The sequence below is a fragment of the Temnothorax nylanderi genome, unplaced genomic scaffold, assembly GCF_030848795.1.
Source record: "Temnothorax nylanderi isolate EJ_2023f unplaced genomic scaffold, tnyl_v1.0 TNYL_tig0991_pilon, whole genome shotgun sequence".
In the NCBI taxonomy this organism is placed as follows: Eukaryota; Metazoa; Arthropoda; class Insecta; order Hymenoptera; family Formicidae; genus Temnothorax; species Temnothorax nylanderi.
Window position 1 is genome coordinate 1 of NW_027250053.1, and position 16,219 is coordinate 16,219.

The 16,219-nt window shown below is 35.5% G+C and overlaps 3 protein-coding genes and 2 long non-coding RNA genes across 14 annotated transcripts; 2 read left to right on the forward strand and 3 right to left on the reverse strand.

Moving 5' to 3' along the window:
* The first annotated feature begins 706 nt into the window (after positions 1–706).
* Positions 707–4,403, forward strand: LOC139786252 (uncharacterized). 4 transcript variants are annotated; one of them, XR_011722231.1, is made up of 7 exons: positions 707–860; positions 927–1,184; positions 1,272–1,695; positions 1,817–2,844; positions 2,930–3,013; positions 3,100–3,254; positions 3,351–4,403. XR_011722231.1 is itself a non-coding variant. In XM_071725419.1 (7 exons), exons 4-7 carry the CDS (start codon positions 1,990–1,992, stop codon positions 3,361–3,363), a joined length of 357 nt encoding a protein of 118 aa, XP_071581520.1. In that variant the 5' UTR covers positions 708–860; positions 927–1,184; positions 1,272–1,695; positions 1,817–1,989; the 3' UTR covers positions 3,364–4,403. The 4 variants fall into 4 exon arrangements, 1 of the variants encoding a protein (XP_071581520.1); XM_071725419.1 differs by lacking the exon at positions 2,930–3,013 and having other exon boundaries at positions 708–860; positions 1,817–2,010; positions 2,728–2,895; XR_011722233.1 differs by having other exon boundaries at positions 709–860; positions 1,817–2,010.
* On the reverse strand, positions 4,132–6,378 carry LOC139786255 (uncharacterized). Of its 3 annotated transcripts, none has more exons than XR_011722236.1 (5): positions 6,364–6,378; positions 5,481–5,781; positions 5,132–5,376; positions 4,426–4,710; positions 4,132–4,174 (listed from the first exon to the last, which is right to left on the reverse strand). It is a non-coding gene; the product is annotated as an uncharacterized lncRNA (long non-coding RNA). The 3 variants fall into 3 exon arrangements; XR_011722235.1 differs by lacking the exon at positions 6,364–6,378 and adding an exon at positions 5,849–6,341; XR_011722234.1 differs by lacking the exon at positions 6,364–6,378 and having other exon boundaries at positions 5,481–6,337.
* Positions 6,379–6,971: 593 nt separating this feature from the next.
* On the reverse strand, positions 6,972–10,464 carry LOC139786251 (uncharacterized). 3 transcript variants are annotated; one of them, XM_071725418.1, is made up of 4 exons: positions 10,019–10,464; positions 9,809–9,929; positions 8,569–8,704; positions 6,972–7,980 (listed from the first exon to the last, which is right to left on the reverse strand). In XM_071725418.1, the coding sequence occupies exons 1-3, from the start codon at positions 10,271–10,273 to the stop codon at positions 8,673–8,675; spliced, it is 408 nt and encodes a 135-aa protein (XP_071581519.1). In that variant the 5' UTR covers positions 10,274–10,464; the 3' UTR covers positions 6,972–7,980; positions 8,569–8,672. The 3 variants fall into 3 exon arrangements, with proteins under 3 accessions (XP_071581519.1, XP_071581518.1, XP_071581517.1); XM_071725417.1 differs by having other exon boundaries at positions 9,709–9,929; XM_071725416.1 differs by having other exon boundaries at positions 9,663–9,929; positions 10,019–10,462.
* A 1,316-nt stretch (positions 10,465–11,780) lies between these two features.
* Positions 11,781–15,876, forward strand: Ero1l (endoplasmic reticulum oxidoreductin-1-like protein). Of its 3 annotated transcripts, none has more exons than XM_071725410.1 (9): positions 11,781–11,858; positions 12,258–12,543; positions 12,783–12,986; positions 13,072–13,229; positions 13,315–13,500; positions 13,595–13,641; positions 13,918–14,266; positions 14,344–14,637; positions 14,720–15,876. In XM_071725410.1, the coding sequence occupies exons 2-9, from the start codon at positions 12,418–12,420 to the stop codon at positions 14,769–14,771; spliced, it is 1,416 nt and encodes a 471-aa protein (XP_071581511.1). In that variant the 5' UTR covers positions 11,781–11,858; positions 12,258–12,417; the 3' UTR covers positions 14,772–15,876. The 3 variants fall into 3 exon arrangements, with proteins under 3 accessions (XP_071581511.1, XP_071581510.1, XP_071581509.1); XM_071725409.1 differs by lacking the exon at positions 11,781–11,858 and adding an exon at positions 11,885–12,107; XM_071725408.1 differs by lacking the exon at positions 11,781–11,858 and adding an exon at positions 11,885–12,103.
* On the reverse strand, positions 13,467–14,069 carry LOC139786250 (uncharacterized). The gene is made up of 2 exons (XR_011722230.1): positions 13,947–14,069; positions 13,467–13,690 (listed from the first exon to the last, which is right to left on the reverse strand). It is a non-coding gene; the product is annotated as an uncharacterized lncRNA (long non-coding RNA).
* Positions 15,877–16,219: the final 343 nt, after the last annotated feature.

Genomic DNA, 16,219 nt, shown 5'->3' on the forward strand with positions numbered 1-16,219 from the left:
TTCTATCGGATGTATCACATCAGATAAAAACAGGTCACATCTATATATATATATCAGAAAATATTTAAATACTTTAAATTTTAAATTTTAATTTATATATATGTACGATTTAAGGAGTTAATAGTGTAATAATAACTGTATAATAATCAAGGTAAATAGCGCGCGCGAGCGTCTGTGATTGTGATATCCAGTAAATAAAATGTCACGTTTGTAACTTAAAAAAAGTCGCAATGCCGCGCCATTTTCGATAATCGATACAAAGCACGAGTGACGAGAGTCTCTTCCGGTTTCACGAATCTCCATCTCCATTCAAGGATGCCAGACTCGCGGTTTTTGCCAGCTACTGCACCTCCCGTAAGTTAGCCGGTCAACTTCGACTTTATTAATTTTTTTTTTTTTTAATCGTTTGTTGGTCGTTGTTGGTGATTGTTGGCCTAATTAGAACGTTTGTTGGTTCTTAATTTTTGTTTAAATTAAAAAGAAAAATTAGCCTTAAGTTAGCCGGAAAAATTTTATTTTTAATTAAAAAAAAGCCTAATCGATGCGTAATCGTTTGCTGATGATTGTTGGTCTAATTTTAGCGTTGTTGGTTTATTATTAGTCTTAAAAACGAAAAAAACCGAAAAATTATCTCACATTAAAGTAATCGAAGATTGGTTTATTTGCCTACGACTTAAGGTTTATTCTATCAATTTAAGGCTAACATCTATAAAACTGGCTATGAATACGGGCCTTAACATCGGCAGAAAATCGCGAAAAGATCAAATGGTGGTTCCCTTGATTTTATCAGTCGAAATATTTGCATTTTACTTTGAATATTAGAGATTAAATCAGTGTACAACAGCTTTAACGTGCACTGAGTGCGTACCAGCTCTGCCAGTGAAAAACGCTATAAAGAGGATTATATCTTATTTTTTCTTGCATAGATAAACAGAATGTTATCGGAAAGTCATCTAAGCATTTTGAGAAGAATCTTCGGAAAGATGAACGTAGAACCAATTGTTGCAATTAAGAAGAAAGAAGCGCGAGCAAGTATTTGCGCAGAACAGAAATCTTGGTGGTTTTTCTTCGTCACCTGTTCTTATCTGCGTATTATAAAGGAATATGTTTTGATATATATTCCTTTATAATTTATGTTACACGGTTGCACCTGTTTTACAAAATCTTCAAGGTTCAAATAAAAGGTAAAGTTATATATTTCTTTATAATGCATATTTAGTGTTACTTTGTTTTTACTGTGATCGAGTTAATAAAAGTGTAACTTTTTTTAGGTTGGTTCAGCAGTTATAGCTATATTTTCTGAAGATAGAGCTCTTTATCGAGCGGAAGTTGTGAATATTGATACGTGGAAGGATGCATACGTAGTTCAGTACATAGATTTTGGAAATTGCGCAATCGTAGATCAATATAATATCTATTCTGTCAAGAAGAAATTTATGCATCTGCCTAGATTAGCAGTGCAGTGTTCCTTAAAAGATATCGTACCTAATAATAGTAACTCGAATTGGTCTGAAGTGGATAGTAACGCGCTCGATAATTGCTTCAGTGCTGATAAATACGAATGCATATTCCATAGTTTTAATGACGATCAATATATAATTTCATTAAACCATGATGGACAAGATGTGAGTAATATTTTGGTGCAAAAGAATCTTGCAGCCTTTACTACAAAAACCTCGACTGAAACAATCAGTGGTAAGAATTATTTCAAAATTCATTTATATTCCGATGCACATTTATAACAATAGTTATGCATTTCATATGTTAAATGCCAGATTATTTGACACACTTAAACATTATATTTTTTATATTTTAGCTCCAGAAACACATGATACAGAAGTAAAAGAACTCAATGTTATAGAAAGAGTGGACATAAGCCTCTTGAATGGCCAAACTCTCAAAACGAGAGTTTCTAATGTAAAAAATACAACCTAGTTTTATGTTCAGCTTCCATCTGCTTCAAAATGTGAAAGCATTGTTGATCAATACATGGCTAATAAAGATACAAAGGTATTATTTAGTACAAATGCATTTCAGCCACGAATCATATTCTGTCATATATTGCTCATAAACTTTATGGAAAATTAGAAAAGTAACTTCTCATTTTCTAACAACCATGAACTAACGGCTTGTCTTATTCACAAGCTATGATATCATTATTTAATAATTACAACAAAATCCATATATTTAAATTGTAATTTAATTGTAATTTAAATTGAAATTTCTTCAATTTCTTAAATGATTAAACAAATTCTAAGATTCGAAAATTAAACAAATTAGAAATTACTCATATTATTTCTTGAACTTTGATTCTGAAATATAATATATTACGGTGATGGAAAAGAATTTTATTCATGTATTTAAAAATTTAATATATCGTTAACACAAATGACTAACATCATGAATCTGGTTCATCCTATAACAAAATTTATATCTAGCCCAACATTCCTGAATGAATCGAATCGTACTTTCTGAAACTGTAGTAATATTTATAATTTCGACTTTATAAAATAAAATGTCTTAAATATCATTGCACGATGTATGGTATTAACAGATAAATAATTAAAAATTGATTGTAACAGTATCATAATGAATGTTTCATCATAATGTTCAAATTTCCTAAAATAACAATAACTTAACATTGAAAAGAGCTTGTACCTTCTCATTCAGCCTAACGATCGTTCGCATGAACTCAAGCGAATCTTATTGATAAGAAGTTAATATCAGGTGATGCCGCGATTATCAACTCGCGAGTTATGTCTTGGCACGGGTTGTTTAGTCTATACAAATGGAACATGGAAGCGAGCTGTAGTGATTAACTGTACACGGTCCGTCGGGTTTGATGTAAAGTTCATTGATACTGGGGCATACGATGAAATCCTGAATGATGAGAGTGTACATAGACAGATATTTACAAATATTTCTATAGGTTTTATTGCTTCCACGATGCGAGTTAATGCCATATATCATGTTGCAATACGAAATTGTCATATTGGAACTGTTGAAATTATAAGTAAATTATGAATATGTATAAATAAGAAACTTGTAGTTTTGATATTCATTAATTCCCATTATTAATATGACAATCTAATGATCTAGGCTTTAGCTCTACCTGGAGAGCTCGTAGTCATGCAGAACCAAGCGTTAGAATGCTCCCTACAAGATGTGCCAGCGTCGTCCAACGTAGATAAACAATTGAAGGAACTCGAAGGCAAAGAAGTGTTAGTCTATGTGGAAGAAGTCAATAATAGCAGGTTTGTATAAATTTTACGCTGCAGTTACAAATATATAAGTAAGTTTCAAATAAATATTAACATTTTCTTGGATATTACCATCTTTTGTTCGTATAGACTTATATCGTAAAATTATACGATCTATCCGGCAATGGGATAATGAATACTGAGGAGAAGATACCACCCGTATGTCCGATGCCTATTCTAAGTTCAACTCACAAGGTCTCGGTGTCGTATGCGGATCATTCTACCAATATCTGGTTGCAACGGTATTCGGACGTGGATATTGAGACTAAACTGTCGGAAGATCTTCAACAGTATTACACTAATTCTGGTCAAAGACTCGAGCCAGAGGTACATTTATTATGCGCAACGAAATATTTAGACGACGGTCAATGGTACAGAGGAAGAATCGTTAGTCTCACCGAAACAATGGCCTATGTTAATTACATTGACTACGGCAACACTGAGGAAGTTGCTCTAGACTCGATCATGATTTTGGAACCGCAATTTTATGAACCCTATCAATTAGCCATAAATGTATCGTTATCTGTATCTTTTATTGGCACTGAGGCTGAACAGAAGGGCATATTACAAGATCATTTGATGAATAAAGATTTCTCGGCTGTATTTTACAACGTACACAAGAAGTGGATCGTCGATCTGATCGAAAATGAAGAAAAGCTCAGCGATAGATTCCGCAAGGGTTCAATTTCAAACTGTTTCATAAATCTTTTTACAACTGGGATGCTCTCTTCTGGTGGCACGGCAATCTTGCGTGGCATTTTGTCGAATCTATAAAGCAATTATTTATTGTACTTATGTAAACATATCATATATACACTACACGTAAAACCAAAGTAACACTAAATATGCATTATAAAGAAATATATAACTTTACCTTTATTTGAACCTTGAAGATTTTGTAAAACAGGTGCAAGCTGTAACATAAATTATAAAAGAATATATATCAAAAAATATTTCTAGGTGCAATTAGCATGTTTATATTAGTTCTAAATAATAGAAAAAAAGTATGCATACACACACATATTAAAATAATCCAAATATCATAAATAATAAAAAGATTTTCAATATTTGTCAAAAATGAAAATATACGTTTAAATGTATGCATACATTTTAGTTTTATTAATAAAAAAATGTAAAACTATATATATTATTTTTTTATACATACTTTCTGCAACTGAAGGAAGAATATTAAAATACTTTGTGCGGCTGATGGATGAACGTGAAAATCCAAAAATATAAAGATGCGAGTCAATATCCAGTAATCCATCACATTCAAATGAGACTTTCTCGGCCAAAAGATATCTTTGTAAAACAAACTTCTTTGCTTTTGTGATCCAGCACGCCGTAACATATTTAAGCAATTGGCTGCAGTGTCCAATTCAAGAACTTTTTCTTCGGAAATCCATTTTGAAATTGCATGTTGCACAGATTGTTTATACTCTTGACGTTTCTATTTTACCGTTTAAAACGTATCAAACAATAATCGATGAGTAACACGTTTGACATGCGCAATATAAAATTTACAAAGAGTAAACTCTTCACAATAAAGAATGAATTAATTTCTATATTCTATTCTAAGATTTTTAACACTTTGAGTGCCATGTCACCCATATCTGGGTGTCATCTGCTAGAAATTTCCGCAAAGGTCGTCCATTTGTGAGTGACGGTCTTATTTATCCAATTAAAAATAATTTTACTAAATATTTAAGACGTTAAACAAATAATGTAAATTTTATTAAGACATAAGAAAAGCAATAAAATATTAAAACATATAAATCTTTGGAGCAAATATAGAAATTAATCAATTCTTTATTGTGAAGAGTTTACTCTTTGTAAATTTTATATAAAGTGTTAAACGTATCATTACTTACCTTAATATGAAGTCTTTGAATATTATGCACTGCAATTATTGTAGAAGGTAAACCTTGAGCAAGGCAAGACACGATAATTTCCTTGTCTCAATCGCCTATAATATCTCTGCGTACCATCGTTTGCTTGACTCGCGACAGAAGTAACAAAGAGTAACGTGGTAGCAACTTTGGCTGCATCTAATGTTGCTAAAACGTCACCCATCGATGGTACGATGATAGAAAACCACTGTTTCAGTCTTGGAACACTAAATTAATACAAATACATATATATATATATAATATTAACAAATTTTTAATTTACCTCACTAATAATAGAATAAACAAGTTCTTTTCCTGCTTTATAGCGTACCCAATATGTATAATGCCATTTGGACTAGTAGCAACATTAGCAGTTTCGTCCATGTTAGTTACAGCAGATACAATGTTCTTTAAATTGTATCTGCTGTAACTAATTAACAATGTCCACGTCACTTTGCAACGGTATGACCCAGATAAGAACAGGTGACGAAGAAAACCACCGAGATTTCTGTTCTGCGCAAATACTTGCTCGCGCTTCTTTCTTCTTAATTGCAACAATTGGTTTCTACGTTCATCTTTCCGAAGATTCTTCTCAAAATGCTTAGATGACTTTCTGATAACATTCTGTTTATCTATGCAAGAAAAAATAAGATATAAATCCTCTTTATAGCGTTTTTCACTGTCAGAGCTGGTACGCACTCAGTGCACGTTAAAGCTGTTGTACACTGATTTAATCTCTAATATTCAAAGTAAAATGCAAATATTTCGACTGATAAAATCAAGGGAACCACCATGTTTCTTGATCTTTTCGCGATTTTCTGCCGATGTTAAGGCCCGTATTCATAGCCAGTTTTATAGATGTTAGCCTTAAATTGATAGAAATAAACCTTAAGTCGTAGGCAAATAAACCAATCTTCGATTACTTTAATGTGAGATAATTTTTCGGTTTTTTTCGTTTTTAAGACTAATAATAAACCAACAAACGCTAAAATTAGACCAACAATCATCAGCAAACGATTACGCATCGATTAGGCTTTTTTTTAATTAAAAATAAAATTTTTCCGGCTAACTTAAGGCTAATTTTTCTTTTTTAATTTAAACAAAAATTAAGAACCAACAAACGTTCTAATTAGGCCAACAATCACCAACAAACGACCAACAAACGATTAAAAAAAAAAAAAATTAATAAAGTCGAAGTTGACCGGCTAACTTACGGGAGGTTCGTTTGGTGATGTTTAGTAGTCCATTCCCGATGATTGGTAGTCAAAACCACGGTCTTACATACAAAACTGTAACTAATAATGCGAAAAAAAGACATATGCGCGTGAAGTTAGCCTCTCCTCTTGTAAAACTCGGCTCCCAATTCCCAAATCCCAAATCCCAATTCCCAAATCTTGTTATTTAGGATTTGGGATTTAGGAATTGGGATTTGGTATTTGGGAATCTGACCGCTGTTACACGTCGGGTTTATAACATCGGTAGTTCTTAGGCTGGCAAATCACAGCTATTCCCTTCTTCTGAAGAATGAGTGTGATTGGCTAGTCTAAGAACTACAGATGTTATTAAACCCATGTTTGTCCCTTTTCTATGTAAAAAGGTATTGAAAGGTATATCGCATTTAGGGCCGATATCACAATCTCCGATTAACGTGATCCTCCGATTAAACTCACTCTTCGTCTCTTTCTAGGGGGACAGTTAGAAAGAGATGGAGAGTGAGTTTAACCGGAGGATCACGTTAATCGGAGACTGTGATATCGGCCCTTAAGCTCCTACATATATTATTTCATACAAACAGCAGTATAAAAAAAATCGTATAAAAAAATGATTGATAATCAGTATATTTTGTAAATAAAATTTTTACATTCCTATAAAGATAATCAGGTCCAATTTGTATAATTGATACTTTTGTCGCTTTTTATAACAATAACAATATAACAACAATATAACAATAGGTTATTAACCAATCTGAACATCCCGTCACAAATAATGTAATACGATGTTTTGATTGATCGTAATGGATGACGCGACGCGTGACGCGCTCAGTGGAAACTCAGCCACGGACATAACGGATGACGCGCTGACGGGAGCACCCATATTGCTTTTCTTGCAAAACAGGTCGCGCGCTGATTGGCTCAAAAACTGAACGAGTGTGCAGCGTCGGGTGCCAGACTAGAGTCAAGCTCAACAGGGTCTTCTTTCCCCGCTAATTTTTCCAAGCCCGTTCCCTTGGCAGTGGTTTCGCACCTGTCCACTGTCTGCTTACACCATGGCTTTAGTGAGGTACTTTCGCTCGGACTTCGGAGTTATTGTCATTCGGAGCAATTTGGAGTGCGAATTCACGCGAGGAGGACCAGGAGTCCATCTGTTGTTCGACGTCGCGAGAGGCGATATATCCCGCCTCCGTCCGAATCGCCACCGGGCTGCTATGTCTCGCGGTCCTAAGTAGATTAGGCGATTAACGTTTGCCCTTTGACTGACAATGAACTGCGCCATGTGCGTTGCATCCATATCGCATCGGATGCCGGGCGGTCCCCCCGACCTCGCGCTGAGAATCCGACGTCACGACGGCCGGCAGCATGTCCAACGCGACGAATTTGACGTTCACCTGCGTCAACGATCTCCGGCAAAAGGGCAAGATCAATTTTGCGGGTAAGAAGCCGCGCAACGTGTACCAGAGACTCCCCGTTATGCGAAAGATGTCTGATCTGGCGAAGAAGCAAGGGGACGACGAGACCGCGTACATCATGCTGAAGAGGTGGCTGGACTCGGTCGAGTGGCTGAAGGATGGCAAGTTGGTCTTTTCCTATGCTACGAACATGACCGTCGACCACCTGTAAGAAGTGTATAGAATTATATAGAATTATATAAAATTATATATCAATATGTATATATAATATATTTCTATATAATTTTTCATATAAAATTATGTATTAATTATATAGAATTATATACAATTATATAAAATTATATATCAAAGGTATTATATACATCAATGTACAAAGGATTGCACAGCTGTTTAGATTATATATATGGTTTTGACTTGCCTAAGGCCGCGGTCCGATTCACACTCAGAGCGCTATTGGCATCATTCTATCTTTATCATTCATTAGGCATAAACAAGGATAGAATAACGCCACTAATAGCGCTTTGAACATGCATCGGACCGCGGCCTAATTTGATTGGGTCACCCCTAGGTTCGCCATTTTGCCTCACTATTTGAGTCACTCCCCACCCTACAAGTATGTAAGACCCAATCCATTTTGATTGCAAGACGAAATATGTGGCTTAGAAGTTCTATCTATCTGAGGTGTTTTACGATCTCCCAACCAATGGAATTATGTAATTATGCGATTGCTATTTTAAATAGATAAACAAAAAAATGGATTGATTGTAAGATTGTAGCGCGGAGTTCTTCGTACCTGTAGTAGATTTGGACTTGAATAAGAACGCTCCAAGCCGGTGTTAATGGATGAACCGTCCGTCTTCAAGGGTTCCTTGTGAATGTCACTGTCGTTTTACTTTATTATCTCCTTGTCCTCTCTTTGGAAAAGATCTCTACAATCATACAACATAATATGAATAAAATCGAGAAATGGACTGGGTTGCAAAATGTAATTTTAATAATGTGATACAAGTCATTGATAAAAATAGACACAAGAAATAAACCATTAATGATTCAAGAATAAAAATAAATATTATTAGTCCAAACATGAAAGGGGTGAGCTAATCAAAATTCACTTATTTAATCATTTTGATTCGATTCACTAGCTTTCGTTCACATGCGACAACAGTAAAATAATATGGATAGAATAGGAATCAGTAGCTTTTCTTCTTTTTTCTTAACTATTTAGGAACTATATTTCATGTCCGCCTACCCCCAAAATACTTTTCCATTTTTCCAAAATTACTTATTGAAATACCTGTCTGTCCTTGTAATTAAGGACATCTGGGGACCTATTATGGACTTGTTCGGAATGGATTCCGATCGGAATTATTCCGTTTTCCCTAGAAAAGACAATAGAAATCTAGGAAATAACTGAACAATTCCGATCGGAATCCATTCCAAACAAGTCCATAATAGGTCCCCTGCCCCGGGATTCTCTAACTCCTTAACGACAGTTTCGGTATCGTTGCGCAGGTATTATATATGGTAAAAAAGCTGCGCAACGATACCGAAACTGTCGTTAAGGAGTTAGAGAATCCCGGGGCTGGGCACGTATTATGAAACTTTTCGGAATGGATTCCGATCGGAATTGTTCAGTTATTTCTTAGATTTATATTGTCTTTTTTAGAGAAAACGGAATAATTCCGATCGGAAACCATTCCGAAAAGTTCCATAATACGTGCCCTGTTTGAAAAAAAATGTCTGCTTGTTGTCGTTCATTTTTAAACAAATTTTAGCCTTAGGGAGCTAAAGTCTACTTTAAGAACAAAAGCCCTGATTAGAGCTGCGTTCGAAATCATCATTCGTTGATGTGCTTCGGTGATTTCAGTGGAGAAGTAGTAGGGGTACCGTGTGCTTTCGGGTGACCAACGTTTCCGGATAGTAGCTAACGAACCGTCTCACAACGAATCCTCTTGCTTTTTCCGCGAGTGGTCCTGTGACACTCGGTGTGATTCTCTCTACATTTCCGAACGATCTCACTCGAATGCACGTACCTACACACCAGCTTTTCCGAATGGTTGTCTCTGCCGTATTATTTTGTTTCTTCGAATTAAGCTCATAGCGTACTTCTAATTTTTGCTTCATGTCTGCAAGTACGTTTTTCACTTCATTTATCTAGAATATAAACATTCATGTATTCCACCATTCGTATGACACACGTCAGGCTGGTTAGTTGTAGAAATGCAGGTAAGTATACTTCTTACCTGGTCGACGGTCATGTTCGTAGCATAGGAAAAGACCGACTTGCCATCCTTCAGCCACTCGACCGAGTCCAGCCACCTCTTCAGCATGATGTACGCGGCCTCGTCGTCCCCTTGCTTCTTCGCCAGATCAGACATCTTTCGCATAACGGGGAGTCTCTGGTACACGTTGCGCGGCTTCTTACCCGCAAAATTGATCTTGCCCTTTTGCAGGAGATCGTTGACGCAGGTGAACGTCAAATTCGTCGCGTTGGACATGCTGCCGGCCGTCGTGACGTCGGATTCTCAGCGCGAGGTCGGGGGGACCGCCCGGCATCCGATGCAATATGGATGCAACGCACATGGCGCAGTTCGTTGTCAGTCAAAGGGCAAACGTTAATCGCCTAATCTACTTAGGACCGCGAGACATAGCAGCCCGGTGGCGATTCGGACGGAGGCGGGATATATCGCCTCTCGCGACGTCGAACAACAGACGGACTCCTGGTTTTCCTCGCGTGAATTCGCACTCCAAATTGCTCCGAATGACAATAACTCCGAAGTCCGAGCGAAAGTACCTCACTAAAGCCATGGTGTAAGTAGACAGTAGACAGGTGAAGCATTCCCGACGCTGCGCACTCGTTCAGTTTTTGAGCCAATCAGCGCGCGACCTGTTTTGCAAGAAAAGCAATATGGCTGCTCCCGTCAGCGCGTCATCCGTTATGTCCGTGGCTGAGTTTCCACTGAGCGCGTCACGCGTCGCGTCATCCATTACGACCAATCAAAACATCGTATTTTATTATATTATTTGTGACGGGATGTTCAGATTGGTTAATAACCTATTGTTTTATTGTTGTTATATTGTTATTGTTATAAAAAGTGACATAAAAGTATCAATTATACAAATTGGACCTGATTATCTTTATAGGAATGTAAAAATTTCATTTACAAAATATACTGATTATCAATCATTTTTTTATACGATTTTTTTTAAATGCTATTTGTATGAAATAATATATGTAGGAGCTTAAATGCGATATACCTTTCAATACCTTTTTACATAGACTGTGTTTACATGACACCGTTAATCGGGTTTTATAACATCGGTAGTTGTCAGGAAGACCAATCGTAATCATTCTTCAGAAGAATGGAATAGCTGTGATTGACCGGCCTAAGAACTACCGATGTTATAAAACCCGATTAACGGTGCCGTGTAAACGGAGTCATAGAAAAGGGACAAACACGGGTTTAATAACATCTGTAGTTCTTAGACTAGCCAATCACACTCATTCTTCAGAAGAAGGGAATAGCTGTGATTTGCCAGCCTAAGAACTACCGATGTTATAAACCCGACGTGTAAACAGCGGTCAGAGAGCTGGTTGTGGATACAGACCCTCAAATTAAAGGGAGCTTTCCAGCAAGCAACACAAATCGACACAAGTATCGTTTTATCCTTGTTACTCATTGCTAAAAAAGAAAGATAGAACGATGCTTGCGTCGAATTGTGCCGCTTGCTGGAAAGCTCCCAAAGTCTGGCCATAAAGCCTTGTGTACACGATACTAGAAATCGGTCCGAGTTTTGGTTTAAAGCCTTGTGTACACGATACTAGAAATCGGTCCGAGTTTCGGTTTAAGCCAACTGCTGCTTTTCTGTAAGAGCTGCAAGTTGATTGGCTTAAACCGAAACTCGGACCGATTTCTAGTATCGTGTACACAAGGCTTTACTGGCAGTGCTGAAAATCTATAGTATACGTGACGCAAACTATAGATTTTCAGCACTGCCAGTAAAAAAGGAACACAGCCTGCTGAGCCTGCAGCGTTTCCGGAATCTCGCATGGGATAGGATAGCCGATAGCGCATCTCCATGGTAGGGATAGCTCTACGCGCGTTATCACGCGTGTTATCTCGCGCGAATCAACCTATCCCACGTAGTGCATCCGTGCTCCACGGCCTCCACGTATCTCGCAAGTGTATCGTGTATCCACGCGTGCGTACACGTGCAAATGTCACATTACCCGCTGCAGACGTAACGAGTAACGAGAGACGAGAGACGACAGACAGCCCAAGATCCTAAAATATTGTTGCGTCCACGGGAATAAGACAGTTTTTTTCGTACGTGCGTATTACGCGGGTTTTTTTTACAGTTATCGTTCTTTCTCAGTCGGGGGTCGAGATACACGAGATTCTCAAATCGCGCGTAATCTTGTTGTACGTGCAAGATCGTTTTGTATCCGATCGAATCATCTGATGTTTACGCTTCACTCAGCACGTAGGCGTACTGATGACACTGATGTGAAAGGAGAACAGCGAACTGAGCCTGAGCGAACCTCCAGCCGCGCTGTCATTTGCGCCGTCTTTGCGCCTTTTATCACGGTCTGATTAATGTTGCGACAAGCCAGTCGCATCAGCGGCTGTTCCACGCTGAAATGAATCCCGAGATTGGTGAAAGAATGTTCTATCGGCTGCTCCTGGCGATCTTGCTTTTCCACTTGCAAGTAGGCGGAAATTATTTCGGGAGTAACTCCAGGAAAGATGATCAATGTTTCTGCAAGGTATTGAACGTCATTGTTGACATTATTTCCTAAGATCCAAATTTATGTTTTGTGAGTTTGCTTTTACATACTTGGAGAGAAAGTTTTAGAGATTACATTATCTGTTTATTTATCTACAGCTTTCTAATAAAATCATTTACTTATAATGAAAAGATTATATCTTGGTTGAGATATTTTAATATAAATGTAATTTTTTATACATGCTATATTTATTATATAGAAAATAATCAAAATTACAGCTGAAAGGTTCTGTGGATGACTGTGCTTGCAACGTCGATACCGTGGACCATTTTAATAATATGAGAATATATCCGAGAATTCAAAGTCTTCTAGTCAGAGATTATTTTAGATTTTACAAAGTGAACTTGAAACAAGATTGTCCGTTCTGGGCAGATGACAGCAAATGCGCTATACGCTACTGTCACGTGCTACCCTGCCAAGATGTAAGCATTTTTTTAAATATTAAATATTATTTTAAATAAGCATTATCACATTTGTCTTCTTTCTATCTTCTATAATTTATTGTAGGACGATATCCCTGAAGGTTTAAAGGGAGATATTCCAAGAGATACCCATTTTAACGAAAATCCAGTAGATAAATATAGAGCCGATGCGCAAATTAATGACTGTAGGCACAGTGCAAAAGATCATAATATAGAACTTGGTTTCCTGAACACAACAATTAGGTAATTAGCAGGATATACTAATGTATATTAATTGGCATTAATTGCCAAGTAAAAAGTTGAAGATAAAGTATAAATCTGATTACAGTTCGGAGAACTATAAAGAATTCGAACGATGGCAACAGCATGACGATGCCCAAGATAATTTCTGCGTAAAAGAATCTAGTCCTGGAGAATACGTGGATCTTTTACTTAACCCTGAAAGATATACGGGATACAAGGGAACCAGTGCACATAGAATATGGCGGAGTATTTATATGGAAAATTGTTTTAGGTATATAATTACAGTTACATCAAATGTTACTTATGTTTTTTTTTGTCGTGTCAATTTTATTCGAGTCTATATAGCAGTTTATTTTTTTTCATAGGCCTGAAAACTCACCTCACATTTTTATACAATCTTCTAAGATGAATGGTAAGTCATGCACTTCATCAATTCCATTCTTCTTCAACTTCATGTAAACCTATGGAATAAGTAAACATCACACATTTTTTCATACAATGTCTACATAGATTTTTACTTGCTTATTTTTGTTGTAACTTAAGACTATGTTTTTAAATTGTTTACATAAAATATGATTTTAATTTACTTTAAAATAGGATAGTAAAAATTGAATAATTATATATTTAACATTAAATCAAGCATTATTAAATTCTTATTTTTGTTCCTAACGAGAATATATTGTTTCAGGAATGTGTTTAGAAAAACGAGTTTTTTACCGAGTTATATCCGGTTTACATGCCAGTATCAACATCCATTTGTGTTCAAAGTATTTGCTGGTCCCACAAGACAGTTTACAAGTGTCACCTAACAATCAATGGGGTCCCAACTTGGATGAGTTGCAAAGAAGATTTTCTCCTGAAACAACAGGTGGCGAAGGTCCAAATTGGCTGAAAAATCTATATTTTATTTATTTACTTCAATTGCGAGCTCTAGCCAAAGCTGCGCCTTACTTGGAAAGAGAAGAATACTATACAGGTAACGAAATGGATGACGAAGATACAAGATTGGCTATGAACGATATTCTAAATGTTGTTAGGTAAGTATTCCACGATATTTCATGTATCTTAAAACGTATTAAATAATTATAAATTATTCGTGCAATCTGTATTTTAGATCGTTCCCGGTTCATTTTAATGAAACAGTTATGTTTACCGGTGGAGCAGAGGCACGATTGCTGAAGGAAGAATTTAGACAACATTTTATAAATATTTCACGTATCATGGATTGCGTAGGATGTGACAAGTGTAAACTATGGGGTAAATTGCAAATCCATGGTCTGGGCACTGCGTTAAAGATATTGTTCTCAGGAAAATTTGATAAATGGGAACCAACGCTTAATAACCTTAATCGAAAGTTATTCTTCCTAGAAAGAAGTGAAATTGTTGCTTTGGTCAATGCTTTTGGAAGGTAAATACTTTATATTTCTAATTTTTATATAATAAAGTGAAAGTTCTTCAATTTATTAACAACGTGTAATGAATTTTTGCAGGTTATCAGAAAGTATTTTTGAATTAGACAGATTTCGCAGAATGATGAGATAACGTACTACCGATTTGTAATTAGAGATTTTCCAGTACCACTACGAAACATCACGTAAACACATCACGTCGCTCAGATTTTCTACTTTTCTTTTTTATTGCTGTCTTTATTTATAGAGAATTGTGTTGCATCTGATCTAATTGATTGAATTGCACGTTTGCATTAGTATTTTTTATGTTGTATTTTAAAATAATTTATTATAATTATATATTTATATATTATACATTATAATTAAATCATTAAGAATAGATCTGATCGTATTTTATCTGATCAAATTTCGCACAAGTATCCTTTCTGTGCAAGAATATGATCTATTGGAATATAAAATTTTGAAACTATGTAAACGTCAGTTCAATTGTCAGCTGCAATTAAGTTTGGACTTTAATTATTCGTTATCTCTTCCGATACTATAGGAAAGCTGTATATTCATGCATACATATAAATATGCATAATATATAATATAATTATATGATAATATATAAGGACCGATTGCACCAGTGTTTATTCATGCAAATCAATAACTAAGTTTTCTTCCTATATTGTATTGTAACTAAGACTAATATAAAACGAAACTGAGAATTCTAATCAAGGGAAAAAGTTATAGGTATGTAAGTGGTTATCACACGAAGAATGTAGCTAGATATATTTATCTCGTAAGACTGGCGTCCGAATTGATATTTTCTTCCGATTTGTATTATAGCTTTCGACTCCGTCTGTGATAAATATTTTATCTAAGGCAACTATTTACATAACTTAAATTTATGTACATTATGCTTTGAAGTTTGGGTTTTGTTTATACAATACATATTTTTATAATCGATGTGACATCAAATCTTACTCATGTGAGTGACTCATTATTTATAAAGATATAGAACATCTTACAGAATTATTGTGTACAAATATATAAATATTTAAAGTAATATATATTGTGCAATAATCTGAATTGAACTTGTGAATTTTTGCACGTACACGTGCGTGTAGGTTTTATTAATATTATTAGAACAAAGCTTGCGATAGCTATTTCGATATGCTATATTTTATAGGGACGATATAACGTAGTCATATAAATGAGGAAATAGAAAAATAAATTTGAGTACGACATTCTAAGAGTATTACAATATAATTTCTCTGTTACTTTTTTTCAATCGAATTTCGCCCTTTAAGAATTCGGAATTCAGATAAATCTGAAGTAAGCTACGAATTTGAATTTCAATGGCTGAATTCTCGATGTTAATTTAAAAATAATTCGTAAAGTATAAAATTTATTTCAAAAAAGTACGAAACCAAATTTAATTTGTTGCTTGTCGAAATATATTTCTTTAATAACTTTGATTTTTCTATGCTATCGAAATGCGTACTCCAAGTCTACGTACACGTCTAATCTTTTATTTAATTGGAGTGAGAAATAAAAATTTGCATAAATACAGCTACCTTAAAAAGGCATTAGAAA

Excerpts from the sequence above, each read along its gene's own strand:
- LOC139786252 (XM_071725419.1), top strand. The coding sequence starts at position 1,990 with ATGGCTAATAAAGATACAAAG. Across the intron at positions 2,011-2,727 it reads TGGCTAATAAAGATACAAAG|GTGATGCCGCGATTATCAAC; the intron begins GTATTATTTAGT and ends AGTTAATATCAG. Across the intron at positions 2,896-3,099 it reads AAATCCTGAATGATGAGAGT|GCTTTAGCTCTACCTGGAGA; the intron begins GTACATAGACAG and ends CTAATGATCTAG.
- LOC139786251 (XM_071725416.1), bottom strand. The coding sequence starts at position 10,273 with ATGTCCAACGCGACGAATTTGACGTTCACCTGCGTCAACGATCTCCTG. Across the intron at positions 9,930-10,018 it reads CGAACATGACCGTCGACCAG|ATAAATGAAGTGAAAAACGT; the intron begins GTAAGAAGTATA and ends TTTATATTCTAG. Across the intron at positions 8,705-9,662 it reads TGGTCACCCGAAAGCACACG|AGATCTTTTCCAAAGAGAGG; the intron begins GTACCCCTACTA and ends GTATGATTGTAG.
- Ero1l (XM_071725410.1), top strand. The coding sequence starts at position 12,418 with ATGAATCCCGAGATTGGTGAAAGAATGTTCTATCGGCTGCTCCTGGCG. Across the intron at positions 12,544-12,782 it reads ATGATCAATGTTTCTGCAAG|CTGAAAGGTTCTGTGGATGA; the intron begins GTATTGAACGTC and ends TCAAAATTACAG. Across the intron at positions 12,987-13,071 it reads ACGTGCTACCCTGCCAAGAT|GACGATATCCCTGAAGGTTT; the intron begins GTAAGCATTTTT and ends AATTTATTGTAG.